The sequence below is a fragment of the Anolis carolinensis genome, chromosome X (genome assembly GCF_035594765.1).
Source record: "Anolis carolinensis isolate JA03-04 chromosome X, rAnoCar3.1.pri, whole genome shotgun sequence".
Classification (NCBI taxonomy): Eukaryota; Metazoa; Chordata; class Lepidosauria; order Squamata; family Dactyloidae; genus Anolis; species Anolis carolinensis.
Window position 1 is genome coordinate 9,573,867 of NC_085847.1, and position 24,272 is coordinate 9,598,138.

The 24,272-nt window shown below is 42.2% G+C and overlaps 1 protein-coding gene across 17 annotated transcripts in view; it reads right to left on the reverse strand.

Annotated features, from left to right (window-relative positions):
• Nucleotides 1–24,272, reverse strand: part of ncor2 (nuclear receptor corepressor 2) — a 195,775-nt gene that overhangs the window by 93,008 nt on the left and 78,495 nt on the right. For 15 of the 17 annotated variants that reach the window (XM_062958546.1, XM_062958552.1, XM_062958554.1 and 12 more), the window contains exons 3-6: nt 21,215–21,342; nt 15,386–15,566; nt 9,595–9,774; nt 7,345–7,458 (exon numbers count right to left, since the gene is read on the reverse strand). In XM_062958546.1, coding sequence (XP_062814616.1) covers nt 7,345–7,458; nt 9,595–9,774; nt 15,386–15,566; nt 21,215–21,342 — 603 coding nt within the window. Of the gene's footprint in view, nt 1–7,344; nt 7,459–9,594; nt 9,775–15,385; nt 15,567–20,205; nt 21,016–21,214; nt 21,343–24,272 lie in introns of those variants that run through there. The other 2 variants (XM_008113654.3, XM_062958548.1) reach the window with 2 other exon arrangements.

The window sequence follows — 24,272 nt, forward strand, 5'->3', positions numbered from 1 at the left end:
AGAGCAGCTGACTTTTTTCAGCATATTACTGAACACTAAATTACGGGGGTAACTCAACTAAGCAAATGGATAGTGGGGTCAATATTTGAGTTCTCACTGTTAAGAAAATCCCATTTCTTTTTTTACATTTTTCCAGTTATAATCATGTTTTTCTAGCTAAAATTACCTTGATTCTGCTGTTGAAATACTATAAGTGAATAATTTTGGAACTAGAGGAAGGTAAAATGACAGAAAGATACATTATTGTTGTATTTTACTTTGTACGTTCCAGCCTTCTGGGCCAGAAGCAATTATATTCCTTTGTAGACTTGCTTTTTCTTTTCCGCCTCGAGGAGGCAACTGTGCTAAGGGATATTTCTGAAGGAAGCAAAAATGCCTTGCCTCAAACAACGACCTCCTCAGTGTAGGCATAAACCAGATTTTATTTTTGGACACGGAGAAGGTTGTGTCAGATACTGCTGATACAAAGCTACCTGAGGATAGACAGATAGCTGGAGGCACTAATGGGAGAATATGTCCAAGAAAATGCTGAATCAGGAGACTGGCAAGTAGTGCCAAGCTGAATGCAATTCAGCAAAATTGAATGGACATGTAAGAAAGGCTTGTGAGTTTGACCTCATGACTTACAGATAAAGAGTATGGAGAAAATATCTGGCACCAATTTCAGACATACAAAGATGAGTAAACACGAGTTGTTGTGCCAGCATTTCACCAAATATACCAGTCTGAAAGGCATAGAGGGGTAAGATCTCATTCCTATCAACATGAGGACTATAAATATCCATATCTTGTTATACATAACGTAAGGAAATTGATAATCCCTAAATCTAGAGATTAGCAATGTTTATTGTGAAAGCAAAGGGCACCCAAAATCAAGCCTGATGTAGTATGTTCTTGTGAGAGCCAAACTGACTATCAGGGTAGGCAACTATGGCAGGACCAGGGACCACCTATGTTTTGTTGTTTGTTTATTGCATTCATTTATTGAATCTATACTCTGATTGATTTATGAAATGTTCATTTGACAATCTCCTGCCCTCAGACTTGCAATCTAAATGCCCCAGGACCTTCTGGGGATCACAGAAACACAAATTCATTTTTCAGACCGTACATACCCATTGAAAATGGACACAATTGCAGACTTCTAGGAACGATTTACTCCTTTTTTGGCCAGAAAACATAAGATTAATGGACTTTGGCAGCATCTAGGGCTAGAAACATATCCTTGGGGGAGTGTACACTGCCTAACTTCTCTCATGAACATTCCTAGTCTCAAGCTTGCATTACTAGATAAGATAGGATCATTAGACTTGGATGTGATGATTATAGCATTGACTGCATTCAACCATTTTGAATCTTGTTTCATATTAAATCAGGGTTTAACAAACTGCAGGTCTAGGGCTTCAGGAGTCCCACCAAGGCTGTCCTTGAGGTCTCAACCATTCCTGATCTTCTTTCAGTCCCTCCAGAAAGGTGCAGTGGCTCGCCCAGAAGCTTCTAGGAAGAGGGATTTGCATTTCTAAAGGTTGCAGCTGCCTCCTCTCCAACTATTTAACATTAAAAGTGTTCTTCCAGTCTTATTTATTTTTCTTTGGAGGATATTTGTAGTCAACTATACTGCCCCTAAAAGGTCCTCGGAATTGTAAAAACGACCTAAACCGACTGCAATTGCCCATGCAACATCACAAGATTTGTTTAGTAAATAATTGATGTAAAGAATGATTTTAAGAGTTGTCTATCTGAAAAAAGGTTTAGGCTTACACATACGGTAAAATCTATCCATCAGTGACACCGGCCAAAGGCAATCTAGACATGCCAAGCTCAGATCAGGGCTGGCAAAGAGACATGCTTTGTCACAGCTTGGTGGCTAGAGAAATGCACTTTTCATTTGGCTCAGGTTCCAGGCCCCAGTGCTGCCCCTGAAAGCAGAGTCCAGGATTGATCCCTGGAGAGTGAAAGCACAAAATACTCAAAGCCATGTGCTCAGTAGACTGAATCAGCACTCACTTCAATGAAATCAGAGCTCGGCCACAATCTGCCATGTAGGTGGCTGTTGGGGAAAAGAAAGCTGTAGACCAGAAAAGTAACTTTTCTATGTTTTGACTAAAACACATAGGGTGAAAACAACAAAATTAGATCAGACTCTCTCCCTCGCAGATATGATCAGCTAAGCCACCCAGTGGCTGACTCTTGTATTACTATTGGGGGGGGGGGGGAGAGATAGTCCGAAACTCGATTCTGGGTTGTATTTCCAGAAAACAAGCAAGGTGTATTAGTCATCATCAAAAAAGAAGAAATAGAACAAAAATTGGGAATGCAAGTGCAGCCCACATCTGCAGAAAAAATGGCACGGCACAGCGAGTGATCAGATATGCTAGAATCGATAGAACTCTCCAGTCTCTTCTTATGGCTTTTTCTTGTTGTGTGCCTTCAAGTAGTTTCCAACTTAACGCCAGCTCATCATGCCGTTTTCTGGGAAAGATTTATTCAGAGGGTTTCCACAGCTAAATTGACACTCAGCTCGATTTTAGGGGGAGCAGCACCAGAGCTGAGGAGCCTTCCTCTTAGGGTTGCCAGGTGAAATATGACACTAGGCTCCTAGATATTAATAGTTAGCAGATTCCAGAGTAGGAAGAAACAGCAGTAAAATTCAGCCAGATGGAACTATGCAATGTGTCCTCCCTCACCCCAACCCTCGGCCCCATTAGTTGCTGCACACTCATCCACAACACAATCATTTACTAGGCAGGGTATGTGGCAGAGAAGCCTGCATCTAAGTTTCTAGAGCTGGAAGCACAGCATAGTTGGATGTTATTGGTTTGCATCCAGTTACAGGAACAGAGCTGGATACTCTCCATGCACCCACTCCACTCTCCTCTGTACATAAATGGCTTTGTTGGGAAAAGGGTGAGTGCAGTAGCTAAAACGTGGATCACAAGGGGAAAAAATTGTGTACTTCTGCCTGGCCAAACATCATACTGCATCTTCCTGCTTCAGGATCTGTTAATTATTAAAGCTTGGTCCCATATTCAAACTGACAACCCTATCCTCTCTGGAAAGAGGCTCTTTCTACACATTGGCTCCATTTTTTTGTCGGGAACAACTGCTGACATCATGGCGGCTTCCTACTTCTCACTGGATCTAATTGTCTTCACTTAGCTTTTCAGCTGCTCTATGAGGTCCATTGAACCAAAAAGCAGGGTAAAAGTCCATCAGCAAATAAAAGGAAATTGGGAGAACCCTGCAGACAAAACCCATGCATATACTGAAAACAAGTTTCCTACCAAGAGTGCCAAACTCGTCAGTTTTTTAAAGCTGAAATCCTAAACACACTTATGAGGGAGGAAGCTTCACTGCACACAGAGAAAATCTATGCATAGGATTGCACTGTGAGTCACTGCAGGGCTTTAGGGAGTCTCAGACGGGAACTAGCCCTTTGCAGGCCAAGAGAGAAGAGAAGAGGAAAGAAGAGTTATTTTGAGCAAAAGAAGGAGGTATTTTTCCTGGCACTCTTCCAGCCACCATTCTAAAGAGGCAAGCGGTCACTGAACCATACTCTGGATTTTATTTATAGCATCTTTCAGCCGGCTTGAGCATGCCTCGGAACGTAACACAAGCACTCCCATTCAGGATCAGCATTTCTTGCATGGATAGAGACAAGCAGACCTCCGGAGAGAAGACAGAAACACACATACACACACACAGCCTTATGAGAAAGCAGGCATTCCTCCTCTCTCAGGGGCATCCTCCACACTGATACAGCCATTAGTCCCAGCGCTTCCTTCTGCCTTCCAGGATGAGCTCAAGAAATTTTTTCTTGGTTGGACTGAAATTTGGTCTGAGTATCAACTGCCTTCTTTTTTCTCCTGTGTTTCTGGTCAGAGCTTGAAAATGTTACTTTTTTGGTTTGTAGCTCCCAGACCCCCACTTAGCATAGTCAGGGTGAGGTTTTCTTTTTAAAGCATAGACAGCTAAGTAGGGAATGGGATCACCAGCAGCTTCTCTTCCACAAGCTGTGCATCTCCATTCCCAAGGCTACATCGTAAAGCCATAGAAACAACAACCTGGAAGAGAACAGCAGGTGTCATGCCTGGGGCTTTCCAATAGGAAGGATATTACTGAAGCGCGGGAGGTTCTTTGTCTTCTCCTCACCACCAAATCCAAGGACAGAGTTATGAGCATGAAGCTCAGGCAGCATAACTATACAAAACACTACAGGCCAGCAAATGTTTCTGGAAATTGACTGGTCAGCCAGCTTGGCAAATTGATCAGAGAAACTTTAGCCAACCTTGTGTCCTCCAAATATATAGGGCTATAACTCCCATCACCCACAGTCAGGATAACTAAAGTGTTGTTTTGGCTAAATGGTGCCAGTTATTGTCCAACAACTGGAGATCTCCAGTTAGGGGAAGGGTGAGGTTACAAGAGGGATGTGCAGATGGTGTATTTCCAGGTGGATTTTAAATTATTGTTTCAGTTAACACACACCATTTCAATGTATAAAACAACATGAAAAGTAAGACTTCAAAATAACTACAAACTAAAGTAACATATTATGCTAAACATAACCTTAAACAAAACATACGTTCTCTTTTTATTTCATCTCATTCTCAATCCTCCCTTGCTAATGTTATTCTGATTAAACATGCATCTCTTTGTAGTTAAACTTCCTCTCATATTGTCTTTCATTCCATCTTCGTATCTTCTTGAGTTTTCCAATTTTCTGATTTTCTTATAAAGTCAGATCCCATCTGGTTCATTTCCAATCTCAGGTGTTTTATTTATTCCATAATCCCTTGTTTTGGACCAGTCAAGTTGCCTGGCAGATCCAGATATGCTTATGTCTATAAGCATTTTGACAGCTGTCAAAATTATACAAAGCTGGAGGGGGGAAGCCTTTTGAGTTGTAGTTAATCCTACTCATCACTGGATGTCACTGTTACTTTCATCCAAGTAGCAGCTGATCTTACTTGCACTCATTAGCCTTGACCTAAAAGGCTAGGTTCATTCAGTTCACTTCTTCTCCATGATCTTGTGAATATTGGGCAAAAGATAAACAACCCCACCCACATGCTTTACATCAATTAGTCCCTTATTTCTTAAACATTAAACCAGGATTTTAATTCTTTCAAAGTCTTATTGATTTCCCACTTTCTGAAAATAAAACCCAAAGCTATTTCCTCACTATTTAGTTGTGGTAGAAGTTCAGGAGGTTAAATGTTCCCATTAACCAGAAAGCATCCTTAAGAACAAATTTGTGAGAACAGAGTTAGAAGGTTAAGAAAGCTGTGTGAGTTGAGTAGGGCAAGATGGTTCCCTCTTGTCATTCCATCCACACCACAGTGACACTAAATGTGTCATCAACACATAAGGAACAGGGATTTAGATACGCATGAACAATCCTCTGGACCCTCCTGACACCGGCTGATGTCACCTCAGATCAGCAATTGCAACATCTAACATGCCTCTTCCTTTGCAGAGCTGCTAAGGGTTGACATAGCATCAGTTCAACCCAGAGATTCTGTGTATCTCCAGACATTTTGAACTTCCATAATCCATCACCACTGGCTCCACTGTTTGGCTGGATAGAAGACGGAGCCAAAATATTTCAAAATCTACTCTCTCTCCTCCCTTGTTGGAGTGGCAGGCCAAGAGTTGGCTCATCGGTGCCTCTGAAGTCTAAGGTACCTCACAGGATTGATGAAAACATGAAATGACACAGGAGACTTTGTCTACTGTCTTGAGATTTTTTGAGCATTCCTATAATCATATAAGAGAAATGTTTGCTAGGGCAGACTTTTACCAGATTTACATAAATATACTTAGGATGGAACTTACGACCTGTAGCCAAACCGTGTTCTGTATCAATGATCTTGCCTTGTTGTTTGTTCCCTGCCTCTGAAACTGGGAACCTGCTTCCAAATCTGGAAGTACAAATTCTCTATAACGGCTGAAAGCCAGTGGCAGTCCACTATGCCATGAATTTACCTTTGGAACTATGAGTGTGCACACACACATGGAAAAAAAGGAGTTTGGAGAAGAAAAAAATGCTTCAAGTTTCACATTTTTAGCCTGATGCTATGTGTATTTATAGACAGCCAGCTATGCCCTTTCAGAGATACAAGCGCCGAGACAGAAAGCAAATTAAAATTTAATCTTATTGATTTCTGCAGACACAGTCCCAGGAGCCGAATAGACTTTGCTGCCTCCTTCCACTGACTGCACCACATCACAGCCGACATCGAAGCCCAAACCCACCAACAGCCAAGCATGGATAAGGACTGCTTGCAGCTTCTCTGCCACCTGGCATGCCCTCCACCCCCATCCCAGAGTTGGGGGCAAGGTTGTGAGACAGGAGAAAGACGCTTTACAGATCCAGAAACTCAGAACACTGTGCCTTAATTGCTTGTTTCAACAGAAAGCCTTGCCTTTTCTTGACACAGTAAAAGCACTGAAAGGGAAAGCACTGCAGTGGGTGTCCTCACATGAACTCTCCCTCTCCAGCAAGAGACAGGGAGAGAGAGCTAGCTAGCTAGCTGGAGAGGAAAAGAGGAGGGAGGGAAATGATGAGATCAACTCTCAAAAAGGAAGCTGACAGGCATTTGCTCAAAGGTTCACTCGCATCTGAGAAACGCTGCAGTCACAAGAAATGGATGAAAAAGCAGTCAGCCTTGAGGGAAAGACTGTTCTCCTTTGCAATGCCCTGTAAATCTGAGCACTGAAGAGCACTTTCGGCAAACTGAAAGCGCCAAGAAGGAAGCGTCAGCCATCAAAATGGATTGTTATGATGTGGGAGTGGCAGCGGGTGGGCATGATGCTGAGGCAAGGAACAGGTGGTCCCAAAACCAAAGCAACCAAAGGGGATTCCTTTCCTTTCATCTATATGCCCATCAAGTCAGTTGGAGTCTGAATCAGAAAACTGTTAGAAGGTGACAAGAAGCAAGGCAAAACACAGAGAGAAAGGTTCCTAGCTGCAGGCAGCGGTGAAAAAAAGGAACTGAGGCTCGACCCCACCCATGGCTACTTATACCTCATGGGGAAGATGGGCGGGGTCTCCGCCAAAATGTTTCCTTCTAGAGATCTAGAAGGTTCTGAATTGCACTGCACGTTCACCAACAAAACCCATATATGTGATTTCGCAGACACCACGAAGACCAGGTAAATACTGCTGAGTCAATTATGCAAAAATAATAGATTTGATCAATTAGATAACTGAGATTTGTTGAAGTATCCAGCTTTTCTTGTTCCAGACACCAGGACTGCCTGAGTTTAAATGTTTCACATTGTGTTGTGGCCCACACATAGTCTTTTATACCCCAAAATACAGAGCACGTGGATACTCACCCGATTCTCATCATAGATGATTTGGACCAGGCTGCGGTGCTTGGATTCAATTGGTGGAGGTGACATGGGCTTCTCCGGCTCCAGTGGCTTTGCTGCCTCCTCCTCCAGCTGCTGCTGTAGAGTATGGAGAAAAGATTAAGCAGAGAGGAAAAAAATCTTGAAGTTCACCCAAAAATGTCCTCACTATTTAAGTGGCGGGGAGCACATCCTTAGCACTTGTAAGGGATGTTTCCTGTGCAGCAAATATTTAACATTTAAATAATCTCAGAACCCGCAAAACTGGGGTGAATGACAACCCTCATGTCACATTAGTACTCCTGGTTTTAAAACATGCTATTTTTTGGTTGAAGATAAATTATGCTTCTAGAACATAGGACTTTAGATATAAGCATGACAGGAACTCATTGTGAGTTTGATCAGCACAGAGATGTAGTTCTATTAACTTTCCACGCTACTGAAAACCTATTTGCGACAGGTGTAGAACTTTGCCAAGGAACCACTGATGAGTTAGATTTGTCAGAAGAAAAGAAGGAACAATTTCCTCAATAATACTGTATGGCTGCTTCTTTCAAGTTTTTATTAAAAAAAGGTTTGCTCCTGGTTATCCAGAGTCCTCTTGTTCTGAAGCCAATAAAAACAGTAGGCATTTTTATCCTCTCACAAATTCTGTGTGGTTAACTCCTCCCCAGAGGCTGCCTGCCACCAACCAAAATGTCTCCACAGCACCATCTCTTAAAAATGATAGTCCAGCCAGACTAACAGCTTTTGTCAGTATTTGAACAAAATATATGGCACAAACAAAAAGAAAATATAGGTCAATGAAGCCAGACAACAATAGATTTTATTATAAAGGTCTACCAAACAGAAGTTTGGGAGGGGGGAGAAGACGCAGTACCCGCCAAGCTTGTGACCTTTATAATCAGAATGAGTCTTGACAGTTTACCAATTGCTCTTTCCACTCCCCAACCAACCATCGCGTGCCACCTCTCAGTGCCTCCAACACGGAAACCTCCTGCTGTGGCTACTCAGGAGGCGGCAGCATGACCCTTGAGCACTAGGAAATGTCCAGTCACTCAAGTTTATAAGATGAACTCTGAAGCAACTGCAGTCAAAAATGCCAATGCTTCCATAACTTGGGAAGGTATAGCTCTTCTCCTTTAGGATATGATACTGACAGTACCAGGATGTCACTGAAATATACACGGTGAGGGTCTCTGGCATTAAGTCCCTGACAAAAGCCTTGAGTCAAATCTGGAACTTCATAAAAAGTGCCACTTTGTTGACCAACAAGGAGAGAAGGCTGAAAATGTTGGGATTGGAGATCCAATCTCCACAACTGCCAGCTGTGACAAATTGTTGTTTTGCCTCCCATTTTTTACTTATTTTTTTCCAATTTTGGAAGTCTTAAGGGCACTTGCTTTCCTTGCATGACCTAAAAATTGACTTCATTATGTCTTGGAAACCTTCAAAACAGAATGTATTGAAATACAAAGCTCATGTAGGCAATGTATTCCCTGTGTTGCTGTAAACAATATGGTATGAAGTGAAAGCTTAATTTTCTTCAACTGTGTTTTGAACTTCTTTACATTTATTATCTTAAATGTTTTGAGTGCAAAAGAAAATATATTGGCTTCATACACACTTAATCGTTTTTACTCTGCTCTTCCGTCACCCTTTTAATGTTTTGGTGCCTTTTTATTTTCTACTAGGATGCTGCTTCTTCACAACTAGAGTCCAGAGTAACAAGGAATGTGCTGGGGATATGATGATATATTGTTGCCAAAAGTCCAGATGGAATTAGATTTTTGGCAATGATCATTAAGGACAACCAAAGGCAATTTGGAGTGAGGATACTGATAACTGCATCCCTTTCTTCTTGCTCCAGATGATTTGAGAGGTAATGAGTCTATGCTTACCAGAACAAAATGCATGTATGAATGTCAGGCAGATAAAGAAATGAAATGCAGTTGGTATTGTCACCTATACCCATTATCCATCACACTACACTGATAATTTAGATGAAATGTTCACCTTTTAGGATGTTGATCCTATTTCATTGCTGGCAAATGGAGCTGCAAAGCTGGAAGAATCTATTTTAGCGCAGTCCTGTTCAAATAGTTACAAACAAATTCAACATTTGTGGCCAGTTATATTGTGAATTGAGCCAGAATGAAATGCCAGGTGTGTGACAAAAGAAAAAAAAGCTTGCGGGCGGCAATTTCAGTGAGAGTGTTTGGGTGGAAGATCTACCTGTTTCTTTCTCAGCTTTGAAATTTGCTGTTCAACCATGGTGATTTCTCGATCAACTCGGTCCATGTTCTGGATCAGTTCCTCCTTGGAGAGCCTGGATGGTAACAGGTCCAGGTCAGACTCAGGGTGGGCAGGGCTGACTGGAGAGACTGGCTCCAGTTTCCCGGACATGTTTTGATCCTGAAAAATTGAAAGGGGAAAAGTGGGCAACGACAAATGAGACAAGAGCCTTGTATAACTGTCAAAGTTCAGTTTGTGAAATTCCTTAAAAAGTTATGAGAATCTCCATGTCTATTGTTTGAAGAGCACCACCGTGTATTCTCATTGGATGAAGACAGTTAACATCACCGCCATTCTGCATAGAATTATTTAAGAGATGATATTTCTTTCTAAGTTGGGTTGAAAGCTCGACCATGATCTATCCAGCTCAGGAAAGCAGCCAAAAGACACATTCATTGATTTTATGTAAGTACTGCCAAACCAAAAGGAAATGGCATAACTCAGATGTAGACAGCATGCTTAATGTGCAGAATATCTCAGGTTCAACCCCTAGCATCTTCATGTAAGGCTGGAAGGAGTCTTGCCTGGGACCCTGGTGAGTTTGGCCATTAATCTGCTAGTCCCATAAACCCCTTTCTATGTGTGTGCTTGCAGGTATGATTTGTCTAACAGGTGGAAAGGTGCCATCCTGTCAGAATTTGTCATCTGGCATGCTTTTGTTGCAGTCATCCTCTTTTATGGAGAACTGGGGGAAAGCAGAGAAGAAAAACGCTATTCCAAACCAAGTTCTTTTCCTATAATCTCATTTATGAGAAAAATACGGGTAGAGGAAGCACCCCAAATGCCCTTTTCAGCACTTCGTTATCAGAGAAAGGAAATGAGATTTCTAAAGCTCACATTCAAAGCAAAGATGGGAAGGGAGGGAAACGAATTTCCACTTGAGACACACTTGAGCCAACAGCTTTTGAAATGGAAATGTCACTCTTTTAGAAATACTGAAATTTCAGAAGGTACTAAAGAGGGTTTCAAACTCTTTGCTGCTTTTGAGTTCCTGTTCCCAGGTGACTATGGGCAAGCGGGATTTGTGAAACTATTTACAGGTTCATAAATGGGCATTACTTTTATTCCATCAATGCCACAAAGATCAGCTTCTCAAGGACATTTGCATCATTCTCCAGCTGGACCCATCGAAAGCCCAATTACATTACAAACTCAGCTTCAAGAGAGAAAGTGCTCTCAAAGGGGAGGGTATAGATGAAGCTTCAACTTCTCATATCTCCAAACCCCTTTTAGTGCGGAGATATAGCTGACAAAGAACCCGGCCGAAATATTGGATAGTCCATGCCCATCAGGAAAGAGCAGAATAACCCAACCCGATGGTTATTTTGTCTGAAGATAACAGCAGTCGTCCAAGAAATCTGAAGAAAGAAATCACACTGGGAAAGGCTGTAGTAGATTAGTAGTTCACAACTTCTGGTCATCTGGATGTTTGGTTGTCAACTATCACAACGCTAAAATATTGGCCATACTGCCTGGTATTTTTGGAATTTAAAGTTCAAAACATCCAGAGGACCAAAAGTTGATAACCACCAGTATATATAATACTTTGCTATATGGACTAGGTCTGATTTGGTATAAGACACCTTCCATTGATCAGCTCCATAGTATTTCATGCCTCTTCGGATTGCTCCATGCCCTAGTTTCCTAAGCAGTAGAAATCTCTATCACTGAAAGTATAGGCAGAATCTGTGATTCAGAGCACTTAGAGCACGCTCTGATTGGCCAGCTGGCTACGGCTTTCCAGGAAACGGATAATCTATCTACAGTTCACAGCTGGTAAGCTGTTTAGATGTCTGCAATGTACTCTAAGCGGGCCTGCTCTTGAAGACAACTTGCCGGTAGTATAAACTGCAGTTACTACAAACACAACAGTAGCTAGAGCTCTTGACTGGGAAATCCTGTAAAAGCCACACAACATCAGTCTTAAAAGAATTATACTCATGACATTATACTTCTATTCTAAATTCAAGAGGGCTTGGGGCAATAAGACCGCCATACCCACAGAACCCATGTCTGCTATTTCACTTACTGAGTCTGAGAGGAAATGTTCTCTCTAGGATTCTCCTAGGTTCTCCAGGTGATTTTATGGCATACTTGGGGATCTAGTAAATTTTTAGAGTGGAATCTCTAGGTCCTCCAATGCAACTCTATGATATGCTGGAAATCCCTGGTGAACTTACTGGTGAAAATGCTGGTATCTTTCCAATATTAGGTTAAATATGGACTACTATTAAAGACTTTGTGACATTAACATTTATCCAAGTCTGTGTAGGGTTTAACTGGCTTAAGTTGTAAGATTGTATAATATATTTTTATGTAGCTAAAATTATTCTTTATTGTTTTAAAATGACCGTTTTGTGAACTGTTTTGAACTTTTTATCTGTACGCCATCTAGAAAGCTTGTAAATATATAAATATTTTAATTAATAAACCAATAACATCAATTCATTTATATTTTAAATCTCTGACTCCGCTAGGACTTGAAATACAGTCAATTATATAAAGCCCACATCTAACTTTCCAGAAAACAATTGGAAAATAAATGTTTGTCTCTCAAAATGAAAAAAGGGTTAAAATTATTGAGTACTGAAATTTCTGTTTGGATTTTATGTGCAAATAATGTTTTTATTTTATATACCTCTCTGCAAGCACTACGGATGTTTAAAATATGCTGCTTCCTTGATCTTCTTAAGGCAGTTTAGTGCAAAGAGAAATTTACCAAATGTATTTATATCATGTTCTTTTCCTGGCGTTTGCAATTGCAACTGTGTTGCAACTGGGTATGTACACTGCTAAGATTTGGCATCATTATATGCTCCCACAGTTTCATTCAACAATCAGTTTCTCAAAGGACATTTTCATTCACCACGTCCAGCCATAAACCTTTTGGGAGTCTGAGGCTGTCCACTTAATCACGCATAAATCAAAGAAATCAAAGGAGCCTGGAAGGGGAGAGGGAAAATGTTTCTTCTACTAACCGCCACTCAAACATATACTTCTTTCAAGCTCAGTTTTAGAAGAACACCTAGATAAATCAGGGGACAGCCTTTCAGAAAAGAAAATGCAGCATAGTCAGACCCAAGCACTTGTCTCCAAAACAGAAAGCAGATTCAAAATTGTGAAGAAACTGATGTATAGTGCTACCCTGGCGCCAATACCACTGTGAACTTTAATTTTTTTTTCATACACAGCAAATCTCCCAGCCTATCAGCGTAGCAAAGCTCTCACCAGAAGTAAATGGGTGGGGAACAAGAGAGAGCCAGGATTTCTTCCAATTACAGAGGTGGGGAGCATGAAGTGAAAGGATTTGCTTTCGCCCAAAGAGAACTGGGTGAGATGTCACCTTGTAATATTGATGGGACAGAATAGAAAGGTCTAATTATGCAAATCATGAGCCGAGTTTGCTGAGAAGAGGCATTCAGCCTCAACGAAGACAGGAGGGGAAGCCTCACTCGCCAACCACTTACTGCTCGAATGTTAATTTAAAATGTGGCTATGAACGTCAATCAAAAAGCAAGGAGCAGGAGGTGACAGAAGACTGGTTCCAAAAATTGCATTTGCAGAGATGGTGAGTTGAGTGAACAGACTTCCAAAGCTGCTACTCCCAAACCTCTATTTATATGGGTTCCGGATTACAGTCAACTGAGAACATGGGTGGTAACTTTTCAATGACCTTGGTGGGTTATCCCCATTTGGACCCTGCAGAAAGAGGCTTCCATTCTATCTCTCTGCAAAGTTGGTGTCCAATGATTGGAGCAAGGGAGGTTCCTGGATGTAGCTCCATCATTCTGGCCACTGACTGACTTCCACAATGCATTGGGAACTCAGTCCAGCTGCTTCTGAGCATGGAGAGAGGGGGGTGCAACCTTATGCTGGGAATACGGATTGATCCCTTTTCCTTCCAAGCTCAAGAGCAGGCAATATGACCCTGGGTACATCCAGTAATGAATGTGGCCAGAGGTTGCGAAATGCTGCGCAGGCGCAGTAGGAAATTCCATATGTGCGATTTCCACAGAAGCACCACGAAGAAGAAACAGAACCTAGGCATCCACAAATATTGCTCACTGGAGAAGCAGGAGAATAGCAGAAACAATCTCTTCTACTATTCTAAGTACACTGGAAAATGATGTCTCATAGGTGGAGACCTCTCCCTTTTTCAGAAAAGCTTTTCTTGAGAGTTAAAAAAAAGGAAGAAGGAAATGGATATGTCATCTTGAAATCCTCTTCAATGCGTACCCAAGCTGTGCTGACAGGCACAGAATTGACAGTTCTATGACTATGTGACTGTCGTAGGTGTTTTCCCCCTCTGCCTGCTGCTGTGCCATTGTGTTCAAAGAGCTGTGCCCTACCCTGCCGCCACCATCAAGACCTAGATTACTCAATTAGGGATTAGGTCTTTGCCAGTCACTCCCCGGCCAAGTGGGAGGACTGCCAAGGTCAATGAAGGCCCCAGCCAGTTTCATTAATAACTGCTGAAATCCAGCCCACTGTGTGGGGGTGGAGGAGGAAGAATGGCACTTTACTCCCAGCAAAGGATGAGCGATCCAAATTATGAATACAATGGAGAACCAACAAGGCAGAAAGAAGAGGGGCAACTTTCCAGTTGCTACAAACAATCCACATCACTAATGGAACGAGCAAGAGGCAATGGCCACGAGAAAGATCCCCAAGATTTTGTAAGACCTTATCTACCCTGCTAGCTGAAAAGTTTTACCATCAAACTTCTAATCCTGTGACTTTACAAAAGAGCAAATAGCCACATTTTGGCTGACCTACAACATCTCGTGCTCAGCAGCAATGGATGCAAAACTCTTTTTACCCACTCCAAACAAAAGCTAAGCATGTGACGCTCTTTAGCCTCCTCTCTCATGGGTATCTGCTAAAACTAATTCCAAAAAGGAATTGAGGTAGAAAGCTAGGAGGAAGACAGGGAACACTTGAAAACTGGTAATTTTAATGAATATGTGTAAAAACTGAAGTGGCACTGAGGGGGAGAGCAGCAAGGCTGAGTGTTCACACCGAAAAGTGCTAAAACAGGATTCGCAACACTCTCAGAATGTGGTATTTTGCAAGGTCATATATGCTTTTCACAGGAGCTGAAAGAATCTGAAGAAAAAAGAAAACAGCTGACCATCAAACAAAAGCAATTTTAAAAAACAATTGCATCTCCTGAATCACATTCTAACTACAGAGAAAATGGTCAGGGTTTTGAATGAGCTGCAGTTCTTCAGAAACACAAAGAAACAGCAGAAACCCAGATATCTGGGCCCAGATAAGTTTCCAAGAATCGTAGCTTTCAATATTCTTAAAAAATCAACATATAATTCTAAGAAAGCAAAATGCAAAACATGAGAAAGTCTTGTGGGGCAGACTTGCTTTAGTCTTGTGAGCACGTTGGGACATAAATTACTGGGCTCAGGACACAGTCTTGGTGCAAGACACCTCCCGCCTCTGCAGTTACTATTTGCTACAGAGAAAAAACATACACACAAGGGATCATGGCTTCCAACCCAATTTTCAAACCTTGAGCCTTTTTTTTTGCCAGTGTTGTACTGTAGACAATGCTATATTGGCTGCAATGTCCTTACACTTGCTAACTATACACTGAGATAAAATATCATGGATTGCACCATTTCTCTTCTAGGAGGCACATCCCGTTCCTTTCCAAATCTCCTTGCCAAAACAGCACACATGCCCTCCATTCCTGTTGTTAAGAGGCTCCTTGGCTTACCTTGGACAGATCGTCAGTATCCCCCTGATGACTCTGGTTGAGCAGGGGTGAGTGCCTCAGCAGTGGCTCCTGAAGCAGCTCCAATCGGGGCCGTTTCGTCTCGATGAACTCCATTTCCGCCTGTTTGCTCAGGTCAGGGAGGTAAGGATGTGGCTCACCTCGGCTGAGCAACTCCTGCGACCTAAGAGTGGCAGGAAGGAAAAAGAGAGAAAGGAAATGTTAGACAGCCCCAGGACCGTATCAGTTCTGACATCTGTGATATGAAAAGAGGAGAAAATTGCAACTACTGTGAGAGATACTGTTGGGGTTTAGTCTAGGAACTTCTCTCCTACTTGCTGGACCACTCTGTGGCTACATAAAAAGAAACTGTGGATAACTGGGGTTGAGATATGAAATGCCAGCCTAGTAATACATCCTGCTGTAGACTTCCAACTCTGCCACTCTCTCTGTTTGCATTAGGAAGTCCCCACACTATATCCCTTTCACCACATGGATATATACTTGTTTGCATTAAAACTGTGGCATTCTATGTCATATCTGATGCTTGCCACTTAGCACACAAGATGCTGAGCACTTGATACAGTGAGAAAATATAGATGATACACATGGCACAGTGAAAAGAAAATACATATAACATGAGTTTTTGCATACGCACAGAAGCCCTGTTCGTAACTCACAATCAAACAAGGAAGGCTATAGTTACCCAGTTTACCTAAACCAGGAAATTGTGGCTATCAGATTAACACAATGCCAAGATGTTATGCCACATTCTGAAGTTGGTTTAATAGCCTGACTTGTGCTGAAGCAAATAATCACAGTTTCCTGTATGGATTAAATGAGAAACTATGGCTAAGGAGAGACTAATCCCATTGGAATTTTTGACAAAGAGGCTATATGAACAGCCAAAGGGTTGATATTTTGGCTTAAAACATTATCTTTTTTTTTTTACTGAACATGGCCAGTTTTTGTGATTACATTGAACATTTTCAGCTTGCATTGCACTCTTTTGTTTTCATTCATACAGCTGTGCAGGGGAGAACACTATGATCAGACACACACACGTTCCACATTTAAAGGCATCTTGATTCCATGACTCCCAGAGACATCCTGTTCTACAGAGACTCAGATATTCACTGCCTTCCTCGCCTTTATCTTCCAGCCAGGTGTTTTTCAGGTTCTGATCTGGGCGGCCAGTACTTTTTCCCCAGTGAGGCAGGAACCAATGCTATATTTATGCCTCACTGGCTACAGTTGTTTCTTTCTCACCTGCAAACTTGCAAGGTACAAGCAGGCAAATGCTTCAGGGTGGGTCTAGTAATTCAATTCACCCTAAACGTATTCTACTGCATGTTCACATTGCAAATGTTGCAACTTGCCCCCCTCCTTTGCACTCCCAGCTCCTCAATCAAGAGGATTAATCGCTTTCAATAAGAATAGCAATTAAGCTTTTCCCCTCTTGCCACACTCTGCGTGTCTGCTTTGGAGGGCTGTGAGGACCCATCAGCTTATTAACGTGAACAGAATATATTGTTATTGACAAAAGAACTGTACTTCTTGTTACCATGGAACAAATGCTTAAAATCCTTAATTACCAGGAAAAGAAGCATTCAAAAACAACCACCAATTTGCAAAAAATGAGTTATAAAACTACCAAAATAATCAAAAGAACTCCCGTAACTACTATGGACTTAATGGGGAAATACATGCAAATAACATGCATAGCCATTTACTATAGCTTCCATTTCTTTCCTTGACTAAATCATCAATCTCCCCTACCCCACCATGAGAGCACTACACATAACATTCTCTCAAAACTATATACTGGATTTTCTGAAATTAATTTGCAGACGCAACCCCACTTTCCCCTCAGTTATACAAATGTAGTGAGAGGTGTCCATGGAGCTGAGTGTGTTAGCTGGGACACCCATTATGGAAGGACTAGGCACTGGTAGCTGAACTTAAATGTAGACTATGAGATCCTCCAGAAAGAGGGGACCTGCCATCGGCAGAATTAGAATCTGGATCTTGCTACGCATTAAGCAGGGAACACTGCTGTGTTGACATGGAAAGGGGTTTAGAACTGTGAGCCTGTCTTGACTCAGAAAGACTGCCTTTTCCCAAGGCTGCACCTTCCCTCCCGGGTTCTAACAAGGGCATTGGCAATTTGGACACAATTTTAGGACTTTAAGAGTTATGCACTGCTTAAAACGCCCACTGAGATGGTTTTATTTTAGTTTTATTGCTATTGTGTTTATTAATTTATTTGTGTAGCTTGAATTTAGTATTTTAATCCATCTCATAGACTGCAGATTTAAACATTTAAGAAAACTAATTATTACTGGTTATTAATTTATGTTCCTCCTTTCCTTCAAGGAATTTGAGATAACACGCATGGTCCTCCTCCCCATTTGTATCCTCACAACGCTCCTGTAAGGTAGCTTTAGCTATACTACAGTGATGGGCTCATAGTCACTTAGTTAGGTCACCATTCCTAAGTGGCAATTTGAACCTGGAACTTATTAAGTAATCATAACATTCCTTTCCATGATCTTCTTTGTGGTTTATGTATTTCTGCCTGCCTGTCTTTTACAAATTACAGACACATTGCTATCTAAGATCCCCAGTGTGGGGTATCAATAACATACTTCAAATGTTCCTGGACAACATCATCCCATTTCCGAACTATCCAGGACAAGTGAGGAGGGTATAAGTAGGGAACAGCCAATAGGAGAAGAAGACGACAAAAGCAGAACATTCCTCTGCAATTGTTTGTGGTACACGGTGTACCAAAAGGAGATCTTGAAATAACTCTTCAAAGCTTGTTTGTTCCAGCTGGCAGGACCCCACTGCATTCTTGCCAGAGGGAAACCTTCCAGAGAATGGCTTGCAAACAATGGATGAGGTGCACTGAGGCATAACTTGACGAGAGAGCATTCTGTATGTGTTAAGAGGTCTCAGATGCAATGGACGCCAATTCCAGCTGGAACCATCTGAAGGCCGAAGTAGTTAGATACGCTAAAGCAGAATAATGCACCGACAATGACAGACTGAACCAATTCCGCAGTAGGAAAGAGACTGCATGTGACTTCCATGTGGCTGCCTGATTTGGAGGACAGGAACCAATCTGGGAAATAGGTAGGGCTTAATTCAATATCTGACAAAAACTCACGAGTGGGATAAATAAGCTAGGGGGAGAAACAAACCTGAAAATAAAGAATTGCCTCCCAGCAGATGCATAATAATAATTTCCAAAGCTTGGAAAAATTCCTGGCTCAGCCTCAACTCCCAGATTTCTCCAAGAAGCACAGCCACTAGCCATATGGGCTTGGGTATTCTGGCAACTGTTTTCCAAGGAAAGAAGCTTTTCCAAGTCGTGGTCATTTCCAGCTATTTTGCTAACACTTTCCAAATGCTCTCATTGCTCTCAACCAAGGTCCAGGTTTGCAGTAGTAAAGGGAGGAGAGAACAGACCCCCCACCCAAGGCACTGAATGAAGATGCCTCTCCCTATGCCTCTGTGCCAGGCTTAGTGCTTAGCGGTTGAATTCTCGCCCCCACTCAGAGACACAGCAGAGATGTGTGCTTGTGTTGTGTTCTCGCTCCTCCAGATCCACAGACATGAGTTGTGCTTGCCTCTTCTTGCCGGCTACCCCCTCCCCAGCTGCCAAGCCACAAGAGCCAGCTGCCTCTGCTGGAAGCCAAGCAATCGGAACCCGGGAACCCAGCCAAGGTTCTTACAGATGCGTTGTGCATGAGTCTGCCAAGGGGGACTCAGCTGCTCTTCAGTGCTCCTCTGGCAAAAAAGAGGTGGGAGGTGTGTGTGCGTGTGTGTGTGTGGGGTGGGGGGTGCTGCCTCTTTGCCAGAAAAATCCAAAAGTATTTGCTGCGACAGACTAAGCCAAGCCACCACCACCACCTGCAGCCTCCAGCTACAACTTGGTCCAGGAAACCCAAGGGAAGGGAGTGGGAGCTGTGGGAAAGGTCCACAAGAGGTCACCTCAGTCCACAGGCTGCCGCACCAAAGCTGGATTAATTAGGCCTGAGTCACCCTTGACATATGTTTATACAGTCTATATTTAAAAACTTCCCCTGATGGAGAAAGGAAGGAACTCCATAGCCTCCTTCTGGCAACCACTTCCAAGAAACACAGTCGGGAAATTCTTCAGGAGATCATAAATCACAAACTTGGAAGAGGACCCAATTCAACAATCTCCCCAGGTATAACCCGTACAATAAGAATCCCCTTGCTAACACCCACCCAACTTTCTGGAAATCTACAAAAGCAATGTATGCCAATTTTGGAATTGACTCCCTGTTTCTTTCTGGGCACACTTCAATACTTAGGCCCAAAAATAATGTAGCTGCCTGGGATCTGCCAATCTGGGATCTCTACATCCGGTTGAGCCAACAAAGGAGCAAAAAGGTACATACTCAGAAGCAAACCCCTTTCCTCAATCATTCAACGTCTTCATGATATAAAGAAACCGAAATCCAACTCCAAACATTGCAGTGAAAACTCAAAGCTCAGAACTAAAACATGACTGTACCAGAAGTCAAGGAGGTGGGAGTGGGGCCTACAACCCCATCAGGTTGTATAAAACACGTTCAACTATGCAGTTTCCAAAGCTTTGCAACACTAACTTGTTTGGGGCCAGAGTTAGGAAAAAGGATAAGGAATAGGAGATTCCTCAGATTACATTGTATGTTATTCCGCTGAGGAAGGAGGGGCTTTGCTGTGTTAAAACCCCTAGTCCTCAGGACAACATGGTAGACATAGTTTCTCTGTAGAAGAACTATGCCAAAAACAAGACTTATTCTTACCTATTAACTCAAATCTTGCTGTGGATTCCAGCTTGTGAAATTTGGGTAATGATTTGGTGAACTATAAGGAAGGGAGGGATGGAGGGAGGGAGGGAGCACAGAGGGGAAGCATTAGTGTGAGATCCAAGTGTTGAGATCAAGTACTCAGAAAGCTACCTGATACTAGAGGCCCATTTATAGCCCAATGATTCCACTTCAACTGCCATGGAATCCCGAGTTTAGCAGTTTGATGAAGACTTGGAGCTGATAATTCTAAAGGCCCCTCCCTAAGAGGCCGACCCCACAATTCCCTAAGATACAGCAGTGGCAGCGAAGGTGGAAACACAGTACTATAATTGTGTAGTCAAACAGTTGATCCATTTGTACGAGGACTTCTTACTTTTTTTCCACTTGAAACCATATGAGAAATTTTGACATGAATCCAGGTATATAGGAATATAAAATTAAGAAGCAGTGATCTAGACTCCTATCATGTACTCTGACTGGCAGTGACTCTCAGACAAGTGTTCTCTTCACCTGGTACCTATTTTAACCTGAGATGACAGAAAATGAATCTGGCAGCTTTGTCATCAAAACATGTATTCTACTACTCCTTCCACAACCTACGAGGAACCACACTGGCTGCAGCAGTATAAAGAGAATTAAGGGATGAATATAATGCTTTGGAGAACCTTCAACTGCCTTAGTTGCCAAAGGAAAACCACAGAAAACCACCTGTTCCCAGAATCCCTTGCAGTACCCCAAAGAATACCAGGGGTGCACTTAAATCACAAATATCTCTGCCCTCTCTGCAACACTGCAAGGGAATGCAGGACATAGACAATATAACTGAAGAGCTCAGGACAATAAAATTCCTCTATTTGATCTCTATTACTAGAATCTTTACCAAAATATCGCTTAGATATTTTTCTTGGACATCACTTTAGATTTCCAGGTTTTGCAAAATACTGCTCACAACCCCGCATAGGTAGAGAACTCCACCACACAAAGAGGCCCCCATTCCTCTTACCTTTCATTTCCTGGCTGGAACTCTGAGAGCAAGGATGGTCTTCTTCTCTGTGGCTGCAAGACAGACCCAGGGGGCAGATGGGAAGGGTAGTCCCTGGGATGGTGCTGGTATTCCAAGAGCCCAACATCCTGAAAATAGAAAAGAAAGAAATAAGGTTCAGAAAAGTGTTTTTGCTATGTTCATTGCCCACACCACATTTCAAGGCACAGAAGCACTATAATTTCAGTTTCTGTACATATTAAAAACATCCAAATTTGACAACAAGTGAAAAAGGAATCCTGCAGCTTGTAATACTGCAAATCGATCTGCTTTGTTGTTGAGGCTACTTGACATAGAACTACATTTGCAAGTTCAGGAAAGGGGAGCAGCAACTGACAAAGGCACCAACGCCCCATCTGAAAAATACCAGAAATTCAATTCTACTACCTCCTTCAACTTTTGATATTTTTGTGGGTGTTGCCGAATGTATGCACTTGACGAAACCCCATAAAATCTGCCTCTTTCAAAATGGATCAAAAGTGAGCCAGAAAAATGTGCTATTTCTAAAATAAATATCCCTTTTGCTCTTTCGGCCCCCCTAAAAAGAGGGTGGTGCTTCACTTTAGCAATATAATTAATTAAAAGGCTCTCTCATTGCATGCCTTAAAGCTGCCTATTGAATGTCTTGACAGTTCAGCTGTTCCTTATTAGCAGATAAGGTGCTTGAACCCATTGGGAAAAAAGGGAGCTCAATCAAAGAACAATTATTTAAAGCACAGACGAAGACCACATCATAATACCAAGAGGGCTCTCATCAAAGCCATGACCCAATGCCCATGTTAGATGTAATATACAAAACACCATACTGAAAATAAGTTAAAATTGGGCCTCCAGCTGTTATGCCAGCTGTGCCCCTTCCTAGAATCGAAGACCTAAAGATGGTAGTGGTGACCTCAAGGGTTTGAACTTCTGCAATGCGCCACACATTCAGAAAGCCAAAGTAGTTCAAAATATGGCAGCCAGATTGATACATCTAGACATGAGCATACTACACCTATATCAAAATTACTACAGAGATGCTTTATGAAGCAGAAAGAACCTTCCAAGCCAAACTTGGATCCTCTTCACTGAAGATGTCACAACTCATATGGAGCATTCCGGTTTCTTCAGCACTTGGCCGGCATGGCCTGAGAAATGCTCGCCCCCCTGCCTCTTAGGACTGAAGCCAAGAGAAGTTCCAATTTTCTTTACACTTTTGGCATTTTAGAGCAGGAAAGCATTGAGTGAAAGAGAAGCCAGGTATTAAAATTTCTTGGCATCCCAAGAGAAAGAGCTTAAAAACACTTTTTTTCCTTTCCCCTTTTTCTTTGTAACTGTATAAATTTCCTATTATTTGACAGTCCCAAATGTTGAGCTTGACAGTTTCCTGGAGTTTCTCCCTTAACATAATGCATTCAGGTAGAACTGAATCATTTGCAGCACACTAAAACGACTCCTCTTTCCCTTTTTTGTGGTTTCTACCAATAAGAACAGGTTGCAAATCTTTAACAGTGGTTTCCCAATCAGTCATCTGTGAAGTCACAGATACGGGACTTTCTGCCACCTGTGCAGACCCTTCAGAATCTTAGAAAAATGAGCCAATTATAGAGTTGGAAGAGACCTACACGGGCTTTTTTGCAAGAGCTCCACCCTCTTACACTGTGCGTGACTTCTTAGTAAAACTGTGGTGGCTTTCTAAAATGGTCAATCAATGTAGAAACTGAGCATCAGGGAAAGTGCAGCAGAGCATCTCACTCTAAAGACAGCTTTGGGAGAAAATTAAGTAGGAAAATGTCTTGTCAGAGGTAGGAGGACGACTCCGCCTCCAGTAAAATGTATATATTAAGCTTGTGAACTACCTTACTCTTGTGGAAGAAAAGGTCCACCTCACTTTCTGTCTTTGTGATCACTGGATTTTGAAAAATGTGGCTTGTTATGGAAACAAGGATTGGTGAGAAAGCTTCAGTGGAGAACCCTTTTCCCCATGATAACTCTTTCATGAGTGAATTTCCACCACTGGATCCCAGCCCCTGATAAAAAGCAGGGATGGCCTAAATGTTCATGGGGTTGCATGCAGTCCAACAAAGCTGTATTTGTAGCCCTCAGTCCGTCCAGACTCCCCAGCATTCCCTTTTTCCACCACCCACATAGGCTGAAAACCTCCAAAGCAGCAATTCACAATTTAAATAGACTGCATGTTCCCTTTCCTCGTGGTTCAATAATTTAAAAATTACTTTTAAAAAACCAGGCATGGATTTTCTATTTGTTTGTTTTGCTTTGTTTTTGATTAGTCTGTGAAGCACACAGTGTTCCAGAAAATAGGCCCCTGAATGTACCACACTTGCCCCACCCTGTATTCAAGTAGCCAAGATAGGGTACAGCAGCAGTTCAGTTTCATGTCCCTTGGCAACATAAGAGCTATTATATTGGGGAAATTTGTTTCCCTGCATATTTCTCATCAACATATAGGCAATTTGCAATGGAAAAGTTCATCATGTAGAACCGAAGCAACAGGCTCTGTGACAAATAAGTAAGCACAAAGCCAACACTGCTCTCTGTGAATCACTTATGGCAGTGCTGAATAAATGGAGCCATAGCACATTAAACCATAGTTGCATGCTACAAATAGTAACAAGGTCACATGACTGGGGGGCAGGAGAGGCGGCGAAGGGGGAGTCATAGTGAAGTCCACAAGGAGGAACGTCTCATTCTGGGAGAAATGAAACTTCTTGGGACTACACCCTATATGGCAGCAAGGCTTTCAAACTAGGAACTTAGAAGTGAAAATCAGGCAATTCCAGATGTTTTGCTGCTGTGATAGTTTGCCAGAGGGGGGCACTGGTGGCCGAGTCTATGGTGAATTTCAGCACTAGCAAACATAGGGCAGTCCTGCAGCAGAATCAGATGATCCAGAAGAGCCAATAGAGTGCCAAGTGGATCGGCAGAACTGCCAATTCTTGTGTAGTTCCTTAAACTGAGCAACTTTTCAAACACAGGCTGAGCTTTCAGATTGCCTATCCCTGCCTGCCTGGCTACTTGG